The 20,411-nt window shown below is 35.4% G+C and overlaps 1 protein-coding gene across 5 annotated transcripts in view; it reads right to left on the bottom strand.

The window, feature by feature from the left end:
• The window catches only part of CBLB (Cbl proto-oncogene B), a 218,259-nt gene that overhangs the window by 111,404 nt on the left and 86,444 nt on the right, over positions 1-20,411 (bottom strand). For 4 of the 5 annotated variants that reach the window (XR_005832160.1, XR_005832159.1, XM_040621183.1 and 1 more), the window contains exon 4: positions 16,346-16,492. Coding sequence is in view for 2 of the 5 variants with exons in the window: in XM_040621183.1 (XP_040477117.1) it covers positions 16,346-16,492 (147 nt within the window). In the remaining 3 variants the exon portion in view is untranslated. Of the gene's footprint in view, positions 1-16,345; positions 16,493-20,411 lie in introns of those variants that run through there. The other variant, XM_040621185.1, reaches the window with a different exon arrangement.

The following is a 20,411-nucleotide window of genomic DNA, read 5'->3' on the forward strand; positions in this document are numbered from 1 at the left end:
GAGAGGATGGCCTTTCACACTTTTAATTAAACTACAGCAAGAACGGAGAGTAGTGGTTTCTACTCTCTTTCCCTTTAGATGAAGTCAGAGGAAATATTAATGACAAATTGTTTTACAAATACGTACACACTGCATTGTGCTGGCAGAGATCTGGAAATAGAAAAGAGGATGAAAAAGAAAAGGAACAGAACATAAAAGTTTCAAGATCTCTCCAATCCAGAAATTTTTTAATCTGTCCTTTTTGCCACTTACAATTATAAATCACTTTAATTACAAGTTGAATTAACTTTAAAATCTACTAAAAAGTACAAGTAGCTGTTAATCCACAAAGAATGGAGTACGAGGCCAATGGTTAGCCAGAAACATACTAATAATGATTTCTGGATTTTTAAACTTCCAATAAGAATAAGAGCTGCCATGTATTGATGTCAGCTTTATTGATTGTTGACTATTCTCTCTGCCAATCACCCAGTACAGTTAATAATACCTATTACTGGAGTTTGTCACAATAACACTATGAGGCAGATAATATATTTACCCTCACAATACAGAAGGAAAAACTGAGGCTTAAAGAGGTTAAGTAATTTGCCTAAGAAATACTTTATATGTTCCAGGCATTTTGGTAGGTTCAGAACAGAAATATAAATAAAGTCACAATCTAATTAAGTGGAAAGACTTGTAAATAAATTACGTTGTGCCATGGTGCAAAAGTTATCATAGAAAAAGATGGAGGTGCCTTGGAAACCCCATGAGATGAAGCTCCTGAAGAAAAGGAATTGTATCTTATTCACCTTTGCCCAAGACAAACAAGGTGTACAACTAAAATTTGTGTAATTAAATTAAACTATGTCTAGGCAAAGCAAGGGAGTGTTACATGGAGGAGAAGCCTAGAAATTTGTGCTCCACTCGCTTTCTCCACTACACAGAAATCTTTTGAGGACTGAATAAGAGTAATGGTCTGTTCATATCATGTCAGGGGAGATAAGAACTTAATATAAAGCTACATTATTTTATTATTAGATGATAAGTCTGGTCTGTTTACCAAGAAAACAAGAGTAACTTTATTTATAGTCTTGAAAACAGAGTAAGTGTCCTTTCAGATAAAAACAGATACAGGGAAACAAAACTGAAAAGGCATCAGTAGGTCAGCAATTGCAAGTCACTCAAATCTTCCAGGCTTTTCTCCTCCTCTATAAAAGTGAAGAGTGTCCTGGGTATTCTGAATTGAAAATCTTGCAGTTTTAAAAAAACAATAAAAGGAATGGAGGGCAAAAAATGTTAGGAGATTGCTACCAAAAAAAAAAAAAAGGGCAAAGTATTTTCATGACACCACAAGTTCATAAAAGGATATAGGTTTTATTTTTAACTCATATGAAAAAAAATCCACATAATAAAGGTGTGAATCTCAACAAAGGCTAGAGTATTTGAAAAGTCATATACTTCGGGTGTGAATGAGAATGTATACAGCATTTCTAGAAGGCAACTTGGCAGCAAGTTTCAAAAAGCCTGTATTTTTTGACCCCGAAAGCCTACTTCTAGGGATTTCACCTAACAAAATTAACTCAATCAATCAGTCAATCAACAGCAGCACAGGTATCCATCCATAAGTCTCTTCAATACAGTGTTGTTCACAATAGTAAAAAATTAAAAACAAATATGCTCAACAGTAATAACAGGACATACTACATTCAAAGCTTATCATATTTTAACAGCAATTATCAGTTGTACAAAAGAATATTGTCACGGAAAATTGTCCATGACGTACTTAAATGGGAATAGCATTTTTGAACACATATGCCCTTTATGATCCAATGCTAAATACCATCTAGAATGTCTGGAAAGATCAATACACAACTTAACTGATAAGAACTGGATCATGGTGGGAGTTAAAGTGATTATTTTATTTTTCTCTATAAGCCATTAGAGCTTATTAGAAATAAAGAAATAACAGATATGCTAAAACTGTTTTAAAATATATAATCATAGAAAGAATCAATTAGAAACAAAAATTATAATAGTATTTGCCCAAGACATGGTTTTATATTAGGAAATACAAAAGAATTTACATATTGAACTATTAAAGGAAATGAGAATTCAACATGGTTGCAGAATAAAAAACTAATATAAAAAATCAGTTGTACTTCTATAAATAAGCAATGTATCAATAGAAAATAAAACTTAAAAATACTTGACTTTTACAATAGCATCTGAAAATATTAAATAAACAGGAATGAGGCTAACAAAAGATGAGCAGAGCCACAAGATAAACACACACACAGTCAGAGATATAAAAACACAAAGGGATATAACACTTTAATGGACTGACAGATTCAATATTGTAGACATCAATTATCCCCAAATATAACCTCAATCAAAAATTCTAGGAGACATTCCTATAGTAGGAAACGGTAGGCTGGTTCTAAACTTTATAGGGAGATGTCAAAAGCCAAGAATAATCAAGCTCATCTTCAATAAATACAACACTGACAAACTTACACTCTGTACATAATTAAGACGGTGTGATAACAGCACAAGAATAAACAAAGAGATGGAACAAAACAATAATTTTAGAAAGAAATACAACCATATTTGGACACTGGATATGCAACATCAGTTAGATTTAAACAGCAGTGGGGAATGAATGATGTTTTCAATAAATGTGGTCAAATGGGTATACATATGGAAAAAACTGAATCTTGACCCTTACCTAATACCATATAAAAATTCTATTTTAGATTATTCTTTTATCTTTCATATTTAGGTCTAAGATTAAAGGTGGTTTTGTTGTTGTTGTTGTTGTTTTTAGAAGAAACTAGAAAATACCATTACTTTGGAGCCGGCAAAAAATTTAAACAGGACACAAAATGCTCAAAGGATAAAGAAAAAGAGAAGTTAAAACCTGCTTTCATAGAGAGATCACTAACAAAGTGAAAAAGAAACCACACATTGGGAGAAATGTATAATTGACAAAAGATTCCCATCTAAATATTAATAATAACTACTCAAAATTGGGCAAATGATTTTCACGTACACAAAGAATTCAAAATGTTCAATAAACAAAGATATATTCAGCTTCACTGGTCTTCAGAGAAATGTACATTAAAAACACAATGAGATTCCACATGACCCCATTAGTATGGCTTATGAAGAAAAAAAAAAAAGACAGGATATCGAAGGGTTGGAGAAGACTGGAGCAACAGGAACCTTTAGGCACTGCTCACAGGTATTTCAGTTCATAAGCCACTTTAGAAAACTCCTAAAAGCTACTAAAGCTAAAATTATGCAGAAACTAGAAGCCAGCAATTCCATTTCTAGATGTACAGCCAACAGAAATGCATATGTGGGTTTTTAAAAATATAAAAAGAAAAGTACATATTAGCACTACAGATAATAATCCAAAGGAGGAAGAACCCAATGACCATCACCAATAGAATCAACAGGTAACGTATGGTATAGCTGTACAATGGTGCAAGAAGAATGAGCAGCCTGTCACATACAAGAACATGGGTGAATTTCATAAATGCAGAATTAAAGGAGCCAGATTTTTTTAAAAGAACATAATTGTGTGACTTCAACTATGAATGATTCCATGATGCTAGAAGTCAGGATACCATGAGCAGCCAGTCACTGTATGGAACTTGCTGAGGGGTTGGGGGGAAGGCGTGCTCGGAATTGTAGGTAATAGGCTATTTTTTCGGTCGCATTTACATCGGTGTGTTCACATCATGAAAATTCTTCGCCTTACACTGATGTTTTGTATACTTTTCTGTATGTATATTAAACTGAATATATAAAGCTTTACAAATTTTTACATAAAGACTCTAAGATGCAAAAGAAAAGAAAATGTGGGAATGGGTGTAGTACCTGCCATAATATAAACTAGGAAGTCAATGTGTACTTGTTGGTTGTTGGTTTTGTTGCTGTGGTGGTGGGGGGGGGTGATGGTAGTAGTTGTTTAAAATTCATTCTAGCTCAAGGAGATAAAATGTCACTTTGATTTTAAACTGCCTGGGTGGCGCAGTCGTTAAGCGTCTGCCTTCGGCTCAGGGCGTGATCCCGGTGCTCTGGGATCGAGTCCCACATCAGGCTCCTCCGCTAGGAGCCTGCTTCTTCCTCTCCCACTCCCCCTGCTTGTGTTTCCTCTCTCTCTGGCTGTCTCTCTCCGTCAAATAAATAAAATCTTTAAAAAATAAATAAATAAATAAACAAAATGAAAATCTGTTCTATCTATATTAACCCATTCCTATTAATTTCATCTGAATTTGGTCAGAAAATTCACTTTGAGCAACAAAGATATATTTAGTATCAATACCTTCAAATTGAGGGCTAGCTTTGTTCAGAAGATAATGAAACATTCATAAGACATTTTATATGTTTTGATTTTTATTATGGATGCAAACAGTAGTACTGTGACTCCTAAGTCTGTTGATATTTTGTATACAGTTATTCCCTAAATCAATCTTTTTCCGTAATTATTTCTGTAATTTGTTAAAGAACAGAAAAATTGATTGTTATCGGGCTATACTGTTCTTACTCTTCCATCACAAATGTTTCTAAACACAGAAGTTTTAGTTTGTTTTTGAAAAGCCAATGTTTTCCAGCAACCCACACAAAGAGCATATCAAAACTCTGGTCAAATAGTTACCTTACAACTCATCAAGGACACAATGGTAACTACGGTTATCAAGGATATTCATAATTAGATCTAACCATTCCTATGAAAATTCTTGACTCTCAGACAGAAAGACACACATGCTGGGTATTTAGGATTACTTTTTCTCAAAAACATTCATAAAATTTTGTCTATAGTGTAGACAAGAATTTCTTCTCTATAAAATGGACAAGTATCATTCTCATTTTCAGATTCCAAAAGTTAAATTTTGAATCAAACACTTTTTATAATATTGCAGAAGAAAGGAAAACAGCTTCGTCAACATTATTCCTGATTTTCTCAGTAATCTCATTCACATGATATATTTGATGCTTTCTAACTTCTGATCTCATAACCAGACTTTTGAACATGATAAATATACTATAGCCATGAAATTATTTTGGACATAATTCCATTTATTTTCTGGCTTTGAAATAAAGTTTATTGGTGAAAAGGGATGGGAAGAGGAACTGTAAATATAACCCATAAGAATATGTCAAAATCCCATGTTTAATTTTTCCACTCCGTAGCCATTAATCATAGACAAAGATTCTGGTCTTAAAACAATGAGTATTTGTTCTTTTCTTCCTACTGCACAACTTTCTTCAGTATATTTTCTTTGAAAATTTTGTGATACTTGGCAGGTTTGTAAGACACATGAGATATATGGATCACAGTAAGATACCTTTGATCTGCTGAGGTCAGATTAAATAAAATCAGGAAGTTATAGATCCTAAGATTAGAAAGTCCTGCCACAGAAGGGCTTACGTAAGGCTTTAAAATGATCTTCCCTTTAGCAGTAAGAGCCCAGCCTATCTTACAAACAACAAAGTCAATAATAAAACAAAATTCCTCATAAATCTCTCTACAAAGGTGAAATAAGTTAACAAGCAACGGGCAAAGTCTGCCAGGTATCTAAGTTAAACTGAGGCAAAAGAAATATACAACCTCCAACAACACTTCTAAAACCCCCACACAAGAAACTGTGTAACTACATGGAGCCTATTAAAGCTTTGGTTATAAAGCAGACTTACAGAACTTCTTAAAAGAGAAAATAACTCGGGTCAGAAGCGCCTTGTTGTTACTACATCGAATGGAAACTTTCAAGTCTTTATCTAGTGTGATCTTTAAGTACTACTATCTGGTTCATCTCCCTCTTTCTTTAAATCCTGTCTTCCTTTAGTCTCTGTAATACCACCACACTCGTCATGTTTTTTCCCCTTACTTTTCTGGTCATTCCTCCATTTCCTTAAATTTCTTCTATGAATACCTCATCTGTCAGAATTCTTTTTTTCTTTTTAAGATTTATTTATTTATTTTAGGGAGAGAGTGAGAGAGCATGAATGGGAGGGGCAGAGGGAGGAGGACAGAGAGAGAAGCTCAAGCAGACTCCATGCTCACTCAGCCTGGAGCCTGACCCGGGGCTTAATTCCACGACCCTGAGATCATGACCTCCCTGCACATTCTCCATGGTCTACATCGATTAGTCCATGGTGTCACATAGCTTTCAGAGATTACAAACTCCCAGATATTGCAATATCTGGGAACCAGGCAGTTAATAGAAATGAGTAAAGAGATCCAGCTAAGGACTGCAATGAGTTGAAGGCGAGCACGTCTCAACTGTGTAGCTGGCACCCAGGTCTAGCCAAATGTTGCCCTGTCAGAATTCAGATCTAGTGGTGCCATCACTCCCAATTATTCAATGAAATTCAGTACAATATTTACATAGAAAATACATTTTTAGAAGTTACCACAATTTCTTAGTTAAATATTTCATAAGGCCAAGAAATATTCCACAGGCTATCAATCTGCAAACTCCCATAAATACCCTATCAATTCTAAAATCTCTATCCCTATTCTATTTTCTTTCCATAGTCCCAAGGTTGTATGTCCAACTTACTAATGTATATCACCACATGGATTTATCTAGGTGCACAAAACCAAACATAGGCCAAACTGAATTTATCTGGTTGCCAAATCCTCTCTTCTTCTTCCTATTTTTCCTGTCTCAGTGAAGGGTCCCCTGTTGTTCAAATAAGAAATTGAGACATCAACATTTGATTCCTTTCTTTTGCCTCATCTATCTTAATAATCAAGTATGCTTAATTTTATCTTTATATAATTCTCAAATCCATGTACTTCTTTTACTCATACATACATACATATATGCATAAGTTATTTGGTGTACTGATTACATTTCATATGTTATTTTATATATTGATTATTTTATATATATTATCATTGCTACCTAGTTTTCTCAACAACCTCCTACCTATTAATCTTCTATGTCTCTTCTAATTTTTTAGTTTCTAAAGTGTGTGGGGGTTGAGGGCAGTCAGTGTACCCCAGGGGGTACACAAGATGATTCTTTCCAGGATGAGAAGAAAATACTGAAATTCTACTTGCATCTTTATGTAGGTTTTTAAAAAATTTAATTAATTAATTAATTAATTAATTAACTTGTGAGAGAGAGACTGAGAGCATGAGTCAGGGGGGAGAGAATCTGAAGCAGACTTTCAGCTGAGTGTGGAGCCGAATGTGGGGCTCAATCTCATAATCACAGGCTCATGACCTGAGCCGAAATCAAAAGTCAGATGCTTAACTTACTGAGCCACCCAGGTGTCCCTTTACACAGTTTTTAAAATTTGTATTATATATCCTTTATTTGTCTTACATATGAGAATACACGTTATTCATACAAAAATATATGTAGATATGCAGATGATAAATAATGATATGGTCAAAAAGTATTTAATAATAAGTTAGTAATAACAAATATAATCAAATGGGTTTGGAAGCCACTGCTCAAATTCATTATCCATACTTCGGCAAGTCACCCGCCTAAAATGCAAGAGTGACCACTTCCTGACCTAAAACCCATCAATGGGTCCCCATTGTTCTCAGAGCTCCAAAGAACGGTTTTAAAAATGCAACTTTGTATATGGAAAAAGAAAGTACAAAGGGGCAGAAAAGGGCAGAGCTTTCAAAGCATAGTTTAAGAGAAAGAGAGAGAGAGAGAAACAGTTGCAAATACTTCAGTCCGTGAAACAGGGTAACTCCTACAGTGGGTCATAAACCACTCCCCCTTATTTGGATTCCATGTTCACCAAGGAATTTTGATATGGCCCCACATATAATTTATCGGTGGTGGCACACACATCCTCATCTGCCTGACGTGGCATCAATCACTGTAAATTAAAAAAAAAAATTCTGGGTTATAGATCAGTTTATGAGCTCAGTTAAATTGTGTCCATTCTGTAAACATACTCTCGGTTCCATGACATCGGGTTTCAAGGATAAGAACCAGAACCTAAATCATGGTCATTTCACTAGGTTAAAGGTCACTTACTGAAGGATTCAGAGAGGAGAGGAGAAAGAAAAAAAATAACAACAAAAAGTAGTTAAAAATGAAGGCATTTATGTAACCTTGAAGTTGTCTGTATCTTTCTTTTGAACTCCAGCAGACACTGGAATAGTTTCATCCCAATCACAGCATTTTCCAGGGAACAGACTCCTTATTAACATATGTGCAACCCATGCAACACACCAGCTCCTCCATGGAGCCTGAGTGGTCCTCTGACCGCTCTAGTAAATAATTTAGTGTCTGTAACATTCCTTAGGCACCTTTCTAATGGCACAGAACTGGTTTTAAATATTTATCAACTCTGCATATACTATCTTCCCCAAATTGAAGACATAACTGCTTAAAGGTAGAAAAGTATAATTTGGCATTTTATTTGCTTTTTGTATCTAAGATCTTGTTATAAGGAGTTATATAAAATAGACCTGTAACTTCATTTTCCTTATTAATATAAATACCCTTAGATTTTTTTAAAATAGGCAATAATAGAAGTTGACTAAATAAGAGAAATATTAAATAGCATTCCTTGAGTTCTAGGTCAGTTCTGTTCTTGCTGAGCTCCTGCTGTCCAGTTACCTTGTACAAGTCCTTAATTTCTATTCTGCACCTCCTCCTTTAATTAAATATGACCAAGTTGCCCTTTTTTTGACTAGAGAAAACACTGATCTAGTTAATATCCTAGAATAACAAGTCTCCCACTCACTGGAAAAGTAAAGAAACTATGGTCCTTCATTTCTTATTAAAAGTGAAAGGAGAATACAGGAAACCAAAGAAGGTCCATACCACTTCCCCAGGAAATCAAAGGTAGAGGCAGTGAAATTAGCTTTAAATAGATAATTTTTTTTCCATGGTAAGCAGGACAGTTTCCTATATTCTATCCTGTACCCAATTTTAGAAAACTTATTCTTTATTTTTGGCTTTTGCTTTCAGATTCCTAGGGATTATGGAACATCCATCATACGAAGTTGAATATTAACTGTATTATTTACAGAATTAATAATTAATATAATGGAGTTTTGAGGAAGATGAAAGGTTTAGATTGGTTAATTATTCCACAACACAGAGAGCTTATTATGTGCCAGACACTATTCTCTGTGCCTTCTCAGATTTTAGCTCTTTAACCTCATGACAACCCTGGATAGGAGGTACTGTTGTTATTATTATCAACATTTTATAGATGAAGAAACTGATGCATGGAGAAACCAAGTAGCTTGTATAGAGAAACCAAGTAGCTTGTCCAAAGTCACAAAGCTAGTAAATGTTACAGTCAGTCCTGAATGCAGAAAACCTACCTATAGACCTACCTGTTGGCCTGTTGCCTCCCAATCAATCAAACAAGCAAACTGTGTCCCTGTCTGTATCTCACATATGCCCATGCTCACACACGGTCCTTTACTCCTCAACTCACTTGAATTAAATAAACGACAGTTCCTGAAATCTAAATATGAGACACTGTACTAAGGTACTTCAGGAAATACAAGAAATAAGACTGATTTCTGGAGCTCATAGTCTAATGGGAAGTAAAATAACTAGACAAATAATTTTAAAACAATAAAAATAATAAATACAAAGGATAAGAAAGAGCTCAGAGGGGTTTAAGAAGAGATCTAGTAATAACAATAGGGATAGAATCATAAACAAAACTCACTTTGAGGGATTAGTCAGAACATATATGCCAGAGAGTATGAAAACCTACAAGTGGGAGAAGCAGCATGAGCACTGACTGTAGTTGCTGATACGTCAGGACAGAGCCAAATCATCCCACTTGACTGAAGACCAGGACATAAGCAAAAGAAAGAAATGCTAGAAAAACACATGAATTCATCCAAAACTTACTATCTGTTATGTATACAGTACCTAAAGGATTCATTTAATACATTTAAAGGATAATGTTTAAAGATTATATTAAAAATGAAGTTAGCATATATAAAAATGCTGGACACAGAATTTGACATATAATAACTCTACCAATGTATCTGGATGAAATTTTTTGGATAAAACATCAACAAGGAGCTTCACAGTCAAGCAGGAAAGACCCACAAAGTAAACATGCACGCAAACATGTCTAAAACACAACAGGGACACGAGGCATGGAAAAATTAATGTTGAGCATATAGAAAGGTGTATACTAGTGAGAACACTCCAGAAAAGGGGACTTCTGAACCAGACTTGAAGAATTCTAGGATGGTAAAAAAGAAAGAAGAGGCTAGGGGGCTTCCAGGGAATTGAACTGTAGGAACTAAGGATTAAAAAAAAAAAAATCAATTTGTAAATAATAAAGTCATTGAAAATTTTGAGCAGAGAATAAATATCATCCATCCACCCACTATCCATCTAATTATTCATACAATCTGTTAACATTTATTAGTGCATACACATTCCAGGAAATGTGCCAGGTTCTGAGAAACAAAAATCAGGAAGGCAGGTCCTTGCTTTCAAAAAACCTTTCTAGTCTATCGGGAAATGTGATCATGTCAGCAGCAGTTCATTGCAGTCTAATAGGACAGATATGAGCCAAGGCACTTGGAAGCAAAGAGTATGGCTGTCCACCTTAGATTAGGGTAGCTTCCGAAGTGGCACGGGTAACTGGCTTTCCAAACAGTGGATGCAATCTAGGGAAACAAAAACACAAAGAATGGGGGGAAGAAAAAACACACATTGGGAAATACGTACAAAGTGTTGTGTAGTTAGGTTCTTTCTTTGTGGATGAGACTACAAAGAGATGAAGCCAGAAAAAAACAGTTCCTAAAGCTTGTCATATTAATGGGATTTTAGACTTTAACCCAGAATCACTAACAATTCATAGAAGCATTTCAGACCAAAAAAAAAAAAAAAAAAAAGAATGATTAGTTCTGTTTTTGTTTTGTTTTGTTTTATTTTGTTTTTTAGAGAGCTCTCTAGTCTAAGAAAAACAGGGCAGGTTGTTACTGAAGATACAAAGACCAGTCAGAACGCTGTTGCTGTAACACAGGGAAGGATCTGAACTTGAAACTGAAGAACAGAGCTTGAAGTAAAGGATGGAGAGAAGATGACACATAAAGAGATGCAGGTTTAGAATTCATGGTTCTTGTTCAACCATAATTTGGTTGGAAATGTATGTCTAAATCTCCTCAGTGCAAAGAAGTACTGAGAACCAGTGGCCCGAAACCTGCTACCTGACCTGCTTAGAAAAATGACTGTCAGCCACAGTCTAATCCCATCAATGGATTTTTGTTGTTTTAAACAGTAATCCATTTTCTGAGGCTCATGCTTAAAGTTTCTGGACTCTAAACTACTATTCCAGAGTGCAAAGACTCAGTTTGATGTTGACCTTATTTTGCAGAATTTACTTAGACACATTTATTCAATAATGTCACTTCTCTTTTTCTACATATTTCTACTATCTCCTGGTCAACAGAGTAAGAAAGCAAAAGCAGGACTCAACCACTGAAACATTCAATGAAGCTGCATAAAAACCTGGCACATGCGGACGTTCCCAACCAGTTTACCGTGACATATGACTGTTACTGATCTACCTGGGACTCCGGTCAGGCACAGCCTTTTGGCAGCTGGGCTTGAGTCCTGAGCAGAGAGGTGGGCCCTGCCATGACTTTGAAAAGGCTGAGAAGCACAGAAATGAAGTATTAGGCATATGAAACCTAAAGATTTTTGTCTGCTGGGATACAAAATTAATATACAGAAATTTGTTGCATTTTTATATACATATAATGAAGCAGCAGAAAGAGAAATCAAGAGAAATCAAGAGTGCATTTATAATTGCACTAAAAAGAACAAAACACCTACGTACACACTTAACCAAGGAAGTGAAAGCCCTGTACTCTGAAAACTATAAAACACCAATGAAAGAAATTGAAGATGACACAAAGAAACGGAAAGAAATCCCAGGCTCATGGATTAGAATAAATATTGTTAAGATGTTCATATTATGCAAAGCAATCTACAGATTTAATGTAATCTCTATCAAAATACCAACAACATTTTTCACAGAACTAGTACAAATAATCCTGGAATTTGTATGGAACCATAAAAGCCCCTGAAATAGCAAAATAATCTTGAAAAAGAAGAAGAAAACTGGGGGTATCAGAATCCTGGATTTCAAGATACACTACAAAACTGTAATAATCAAAATAGTATGGAATCAGCATAAAAATAATACACATCGATCAATGGAACAGAATAGAAAGCCCAGAAATAAATCCATGATTATATGGTCAATTAATATCCAACAAAGGAGGGATGAATATGCAATGGGAAAAAGTCTTTTCAACAAAAGGTGCATGGGAAACTAGACAGCTATATGCAAAAGAATGAAACTAGACCACTTGCTTCCACCATAAACAAAAATAACTCAAAATGGATTAAAGACCTAAATGTGAGACCTGAAACCATAAAAATTCTAAAAGAGAACACAGGCAGTAATTTCTCTGACATTGACTGTAATAACCTTTTTTCTAGATATGTCTCCAGAGGCAAGGGAAACAACAGCAAAATAAACTATTGGGACTACATCGAAAGTAAATTAAAAGCTTTGGGGGCACCTGGCTGGGTCAGTCAGTAGAGCATGAGACTCTTGATCTCAGGGCCATGAGTTCAAGTCCCATGTTGGGCATAGAGCTAACAAAAAAACAAAACAAAACAAAACACCTTATGCACAGTAAAGGAAATGAGTGGGAGAAGATATTTGTAAATCACATATCCAATAAGGGGTTAGTATCCAAAATATATAAAGAACTTACACAACTCAACACCAAAAAACCCCCAAATAAGCCAATTAAAAAATGGGCAGAAGACATGAACAGACATTTCTCCAAAGAAGACATACAGATGGCCAACAGACACATGAAGAGACGCTCAACATCACTAATCCAGGGAAATGAAATCAAAACCACAATGAGCTATCACCTCACACTTTTCAGAAAGGCTAAAATCAAAAACACAAGAAACAAGTACTGGTGAGGATGTGGAGAAAAAGGAACCCTCATGCACTGTTGGTGGGAACGCAAACTGGTGCAGCCATTTGTGGAACATAGTATGGAAGTTCCTCAAAAAACTAAAATTAGAATTACCATATGATTCAGTAATTCCCCTACTGGGTATTTACCCAAAGAATATAAAAACACTAATTTGAAAAGATATGCACCCCTAAGTTATTGCAGCATTATTTGTAATAGCCAAGATATGGAAGCAGCCCAAGTGTCCATCATTGATGAATGGATAAAGAAGATGTGTGTATGTGTACAATGGAATATTACTCACCCATAAAAAGATTACAACCCTGCCATTTGCAACAACATAGACAGATCTAAAGGTTTAATGCTTAAAAAGTCAATCAGAGAAAGACAAACACCAAATGATTCTACTTATATGTGGAATTTAAGAAACAAAACAAATGAACAAAAAAAAAAGAGAGAGAGAGAAAGAGAGACAAAAAAAACTCTTAAAATAGAGAACAAAGAGAAGGTGGGTGGGGGGATTAAGTGAACTAGGTGATGGGGATTAAGAACACACTTACTGTAATGAGCATTGAGTAATGTATAGAATTGTTGAATCACTATATTATACTCTTGAAACTAATATGACATCTTTGTTAATTATACTGGAATTAAAATTAAAAAAAAAATAAAAATAAAATAAAGACATTTTTTTCTTGCTTCCTGTTTTTATGAGGCCTGAGTACCAAATCTGCCTTTAGGAGTTTTGCAAAATCTTTTGAAAAACATTTTTTTCCCAATTTTAATTCAATTTTGGTATGTAATGATGACAGTTACTTTGAAAAAAAATTACAATAATACTCCTTAAGCTTAAAAACTGCTTTATAAAAATCATAACCTGATTGGCTGTTTTTAGAACTAACTCCTCAATGATTCTGTTTTTGGAAACAATAATGCTCTCAAATTTAAAGGCACTGGTTAGATCAAATGAAAGCATTCTCACATGGCCTCAATGTGTAGCGAGATAAATGACAGAAAAGCTTCCATATGAGAAGTTATGCAAAAATATAAACTAGTATTAGAGCATAAGGAAGATAAAAGAATTCAACCTTTTGAAAGGCTACATCATTCATGCATTTGCTTATTCATTCAATAAAATATTGTGAAATAAGGCAAAAACCCGCAGAGAATAGAAAGATGGTTTCTCCAATGATCTAATAAAAGAATCATTAATTTTGATGATATGGAAATATGTCTGAGTTCCAGAAGGAGCTTTAAATTTGGCTCTCATCCCAAAAGTAAAATGTTAAAGAAAAATGAAACAGCTTTCTCAAGTAAGTGAAGACAGGAGAAAAAGGTATAAAGGTTTGGGAGGTATGGAGAGTATTTAATCAGTATTTCAAGACTCTCCCATTTGATTTAATAGTGATTTCACTCATGTAGCACTTGGGCAGAAAAGCCAGTCCCTTAAAGTCTATGGTTATAAATAAAGGGAAATAAAGAGGTCTCAAATGCATAATTCTCTGTGGCTAGAGGTACCAGCAAAACAAACTCTTTTCTTAAAAAAAAAAAAAAATGTGTGAGCAATCTTTCCATTTTTTTTTTACTGACCTTTTGACAAGCAAACAATTTCATAACTCACCAGAATTTTCAGTTTTCAAAAAGAAATACCACAAACATTTTGGCTTACAAATTTTCTTAAAATTTTAAGATAAAGCAGATTTTGAAGGTTAACAACTGTTTGCATTAGGTTCAAACTGTTAATATACGAGCTGTGCCGTCCATATTGCAGCAAATGTTGAGAACTGGAAGAGATAATGCTAAGTGAAATAAGTCAAGCAGAGAAAGACAATTATCATATGATTTCTCTCATCTATGGAACATAAGAACTAGGAAGATCGGTAGGGGAAGAAAGGGATAAAGAAGGGGGGGGTAATCAGAAGGGGGAATGAAGCATGAGAGACTATGGGCTCCGAGAAACAAACTGAGGGCTTCAGAGGGGAGGGGGTGGGGGAATGGGATAGGCTGGTGATGGGTAGTAAGGAGGGCACGTATCATGGTGCACTGGGTGTTATACGCAACTAATGAATCATCGAACTTTACATCAGAAACCAGGGATGTACTGTATGGTGACTAACATAATATAATAAAAAAACATTAAAAAAAAATATTTGAGCTGTGACTTTAAGAAACCCTCTCAGTTCGGACTCCCAGAATTGTGGTCACAAATACATAATTAGCATACTTTTGGCTGTTATTCTAATTTAGATGAAGATGACCCTTTCCTTTTAATTTCACATTTGTGAATGGATATAGGAGCATTATAAATAGCTAGATTTCTGGAATACAAAATGTCCATGTTAGTGGAAATAACAGTATTTCCCCCTTTAGTGCCAAAAAAAAAACCATTCAGAATTACATTTTATTTAAGAAACATGGAAAGGGCTTTAATATTTTTGAAGCCAAAAGTTACGAAGCTAAGCATTTAGCACTCAGATAAGCATAGCACTTCATAAAGGGGGGGGGGAAAGGAAACCCACTGTTCCAGTTAATTCACCAGCATCAAAGGACTAAGACCATCAAAAGTATTTACCAACATTTTATAGGTCTCATTTCACCAGTTAAAGTATAAATACAGACTTTAACTAGAGCATGAAAACAATAATCTACGTGTAAGCAATCACTCTTCCCCTTCACACTCAGCCTGGGTTCTGCCTGCTCTCGAGGACATTCTGAGGGGGCTCACCAAAGTTCTTGTCTGGGGGGCGAAGTACCTAAAGGAAATCATCTTTATCTGCTACTTTCTGATAACATGATCCTCATTTCTCTGTCTTGTTTACACACTTACTCTCTGTGCAATGATACAAAGAAAGCCTAAACTGGGGTGCCATGGCTTTCTCTCCCACCTAAATATCAGGTCTCAACCAAACTTACACATCACCTCCTCTGAGAAGCAGTCCTTGATTCATTCAGTCATGAAGCAACGGCTGCCCTCTCTGAATTGCCAGAACAATTTATTTGTGCCATTTTGAAAGTATCTATCCCTTGCTGCTTTCTATTGTGCATATGTGTCTTAAGTGTGTACTAAGTCGTAAAAAGTTGTGAGCTTCTGAGAGATTCCATCTTACATACCTTTGTTTCTTAGAGCAAACTATTTAACTCAGTGAATGCGCATCAAGTAAATATAGTATAACTGATACGTGCTTTGCAATAACATAAAACTATTCAGTTATTAAAGCATAGTTTTGGTGGCTGAACAGAAAAATTAGCAATCAAAACACTCATCAAAAATGCACAAGTACAGTCTCAAAATATTTGAGTAAAATCTATACCATATGGAACTGGAGGCAGGACTAGGTCATTCTTCAAAAATTGATGCAGACTATAATGATCTGTACTTACTTGTCTCCAAAAAACTTTCTCCAGAATTCAGCAGCATCTGCTTTCGTGATACGAAAGTTATCTCCCTGGAACTGCCCATTGGGAAAGATGGCTTTGATTTCTGCCAGCATGTGACTGAAGATAAGGGACAGTTTTGTAAGATTTCGCCTGTGGACAGAAGGGGGGAAAATGAAAAAAAAATAAATAAATATATGTGCAAGTTTCAATGGGCATATATATTACAATAAATAAAACTGTGTACTACAGTACTAACACGGGTCTTGCTGGCGGACCATGAACCTCAACTTAATAATGCATCTAAAACCAACGTTCACACAAGCTATCCATTTAAATTCCTAAGAGGCTTTCACTTTATTATTCACCCATGTGTTCATTTAACATAAACATGACCAAGATAAATTACATGATTTCAATGAGCTCGCAGTTTAATGGAAGAGATGCACTCCTGAAAAAATTATAATCAAATATACACGCTAAACACAAAAGACAGAGGGACTACTTCTACATGGGGGAATGAGGAAAGATCTGTCATTAGGGGAGAATCTAGGAAGATTAAGCAGTTTGATAGATGAAAGACGTGGAGTGAAGGGGAGGAAGGGAAGGAAGGGAAGGGAAGGAGAAGGTATTGAGGCAGCAAGAGCTTCCATACAGAAGCAGAGAGGGACAGAATAGAATGCTCTGTGTCATAGACAGGCTCAGCCCGGCTAGAGCAGAGCAGGTCTCGAAGAAGATGGCATGACACAGGATGAAAAGCTTTGGTGGGGACAGGACATAAAGAGGCACCTGAAACAATGAACAAACTCTTTGTCAATAGGCTTTCTACTCCCCCCGAGAAATGAGAGTTTCCAGTGATGGGTCCAGACACGTGCATATTTCAGAAGCTCCCTGTTAAGAGCCACTGCTAGAAGGAAGGGGGAGCCAAAATGGGTTAAAAAGATGGAGCACATGATTAAATCTATTTTAGAAAGAAAAAGTTATGATGGTATGAAAAAAGAAAAATGGGGGCGCCTGGGTGGCTGAGTCGTTAAGCATCTGCCTTCGACTCAGGGTGTGATCCCGGCGTTCTGGGATCGAGCCCCATATCAGGCTCCTCCACTGGGAGCCTGCTTCTTCCTCTCCCACTCCCCCTGCTTGTGTTCCCTCTCTTGCTCGCTGTCTGTCAAATAAATAAATAAGTTCTTAAAAAAAAATGGTTTGGAATGGAGGGAAGGCAGGTGTCAGCTCCATTCTAATTACCATAGTAAGTTCTGGGGATTCTGACAGGATTTAAAACGTGATTCAAAACATGATTCACACTTCAAAATACTACTATCACGGGCACTCCTTCCTGCCACTTCCTAAGAAGTTTACATTACGTTAATCAGTCCAAAACTGCTAGTACTGATCAGTAAAGAAACAACTGAAATATAGAACACTGAAGAACGTGTCAGTTTTGAACTGACCTTGCTTCTTTATATTCCTGTTTGCTCAGAATCACCAGAATGCAATAGGTACATATATAATACCACTATTTTGAAGCTTCAGCTGCTTTTGTGGGTGTGTTGAGGGGTCAGGATGTGAAGATGGGGAGGAGGCAATTGCTTTAGGACTAAAAGTAGATATGGAGGATAATTAGTAGAGAAAGCCATCAAGTCTGCAATGCATTTAAAACCTTACAATGTTTCAATAGGCTTAGGACACCAAGACGTGCTTCTTTGCCTCATAGTCACTCACATATCTGTGCTTAAGGACCTTCAGATAATAAGCGAAAACATGTTAGGTACCTAAGAGATCATATAATATGCACGTGTCAATAAAGTCAATGAGTATCACTCTTTTGAAAACATTTAGAAAAGAAGCCAAAAACTTCCCATGTAAGATGAATACAGAATGAATGAAGGTACTCCTGATAAAAAGTGGGAAAAGTAGAAATGAAAGGAAAGCAGTAGTATAATCTATGCCTCAATGGATTCCTCTGTATTGGAAAACCAAAAATGTCCCAATTTCCACTATGTTTATAAACTATGAGAAGATTTATGAGAAAGAAGAATTAGAATTTTAGGCCATATTTTAATGGCTGACGGGCAACAATAAACAATCTGCAAAATCGTTATGGTTACACATAACGTTCTACCATTTTCTTAGATTCAGCCACACTTTCACACAATCAGCCTAATCGGAATGTGAAAGCTCTTTAGTCGAATCTTTGATCTTCTCATTTATGTCAACACATCCTCATTTAGATGATGGTAGACACAAGAAATTCAGTTGTAGGAAATGAAAACCGAACTACTGAACTAGATCAAAAGGAAGAATCATGGCCAGTACAAACTGCAACGGACTTTTGAAATTTGACTTTAAGGAAGGGCATAAAGTTCTTTTAGAAAATCTGCAACAAATTTATTTATATCATTAGGCAAAAGGGTTAATTTTCCACCAAACTTCCAGCTGATACATACAAGAGAAAAAAGAGAAGTCAAGATGGCTATAATTAGGGTAAACCAACTGTTCCTTATGTCTGAACCGGTTGCTCTCCATGCCTTTATGTCTTTGTTCTTTAATCATAATCATATCCAAATGGTTTTCATTTTTGTTAGATCTAAAGTCTGAAGCACAAAGCCAGTGATTACCCATCTCAGCTATGGGATCGACTGGCTACAAGACACTATACTTTAAAGCAGAAATAGTAACATGCTATCTTTATAATGTATAGTCTAGAAGCCCTAGTAATCACTAATACCTTTTTAACTAATCACTTTCTAATTATAAAATATGTGTAAGAGGGGTGCCTGAGTGGCACAGTCAGTTAAGCATCTGACTTCAGCTCAGGTCATGGTCTCAGGGACCTGGGATCAAGTCCCACATCTGGCCCCCCGCTCAGCAGGGAGTCTGCTTCTCCCTCTTCCTCTGCCCCCCCAACTCATGTGCGCTTCATCTCTTTCTCTAATAAATAAAATCTTTAAAAATAAATAAAATGTGTGAAAGAGTTCAATTTTCTTATTCCTACAAATAGATCACATTTTTTACTTTTTGCACAAACTACAGCAGTGGAAAAAGATATATGTTCCTTTAGTCTTTTTAAACTCAAATTCAAGTTGTTAAAAATATGTGAAAGCAACAGTTTTGCATTACCTTAATTTTCACAGACCAGAATATATATTTATTTTATATCTAATTTTTAAATACACACATCTACCACATATATGTAAATGATCACCTTGAAAATCCATTATTTAAAAGATCAATGTTTTTAGAGGTTGCAATCCACTTAATTGTACTATCCAATGTCATTTAAATTTATTATCACAGTATGTGGTTTTTGTCTTTTAATTATGGGGTTTTGCTGTTGTTCAGCATTATTTTGCCATATATTATGTGCTTTCTTTAATTCCCCATTCCACTTTTTCTTTTTTAAATAACTTCCAATTTTGAAAACAAAATCCAAGAATATAGTCATCTCTAACCATCTAGACACAGAAGAAAGGCAACAACAACTCACATCTTCTTTATCGATGAAATGTTTTTTCCTGTTATGAAATTTTTCCCTACGCGGCCAATTTTCCCTAAGCCCATGAACTGCTGCTCAACATAACACCAAAATGATGACTGCTTAATAAAGGATTTGATAATTACTAATTAAGAATATGTTTCTATCACTGAAATTCCCCTACCTCCAAGCACCTAAAGAAATAAAAAACTTCATCCATAATGACTCAATAATCTTATAAGCATAACTTTAATTTTACAAAGAATTTTGCAACACTCTCACATATAAGAGAAACTTCATTTTGACTAATTACTACCACATATCTGCTATTAACCATCACGAGCTAAGCCATTTTTAAAATTTGGTGAAGTTTTGTATGAAATTTTGTTAATTAAGAAATAAGGTTTCAAAAAGAAGTATCTTGAAATACCAGCTAATCAAAAGTAGCTTCCAGATGGCAATTATTAGAGGAAACCTGAAGAAGAGGAAGGGAGGGAGGAGGAGAAGGAAAGCTAGCTACATTACTTAAAAAAACATGAAATGCATTAGCAGTATCAAAGATATTGTCTACGATGGGGCGCCTGGGTAGCTCAGTGGGTC

The sequence above is a fragment of the Ursus maritimus genome, unplaced genomic scaffold, assembly GCF_017311325.1.
Source record: "Ursus maritimus isolate PB19 unplaced genomic scaffold, ASM1731132v1 scaffold_4, whole genome shotgun sequence".
NCBI lineage: Eukaryota > Metazoa > Chordata > Mammalia > Carnivora > Ursidae > Ursus > Ursus maritimus.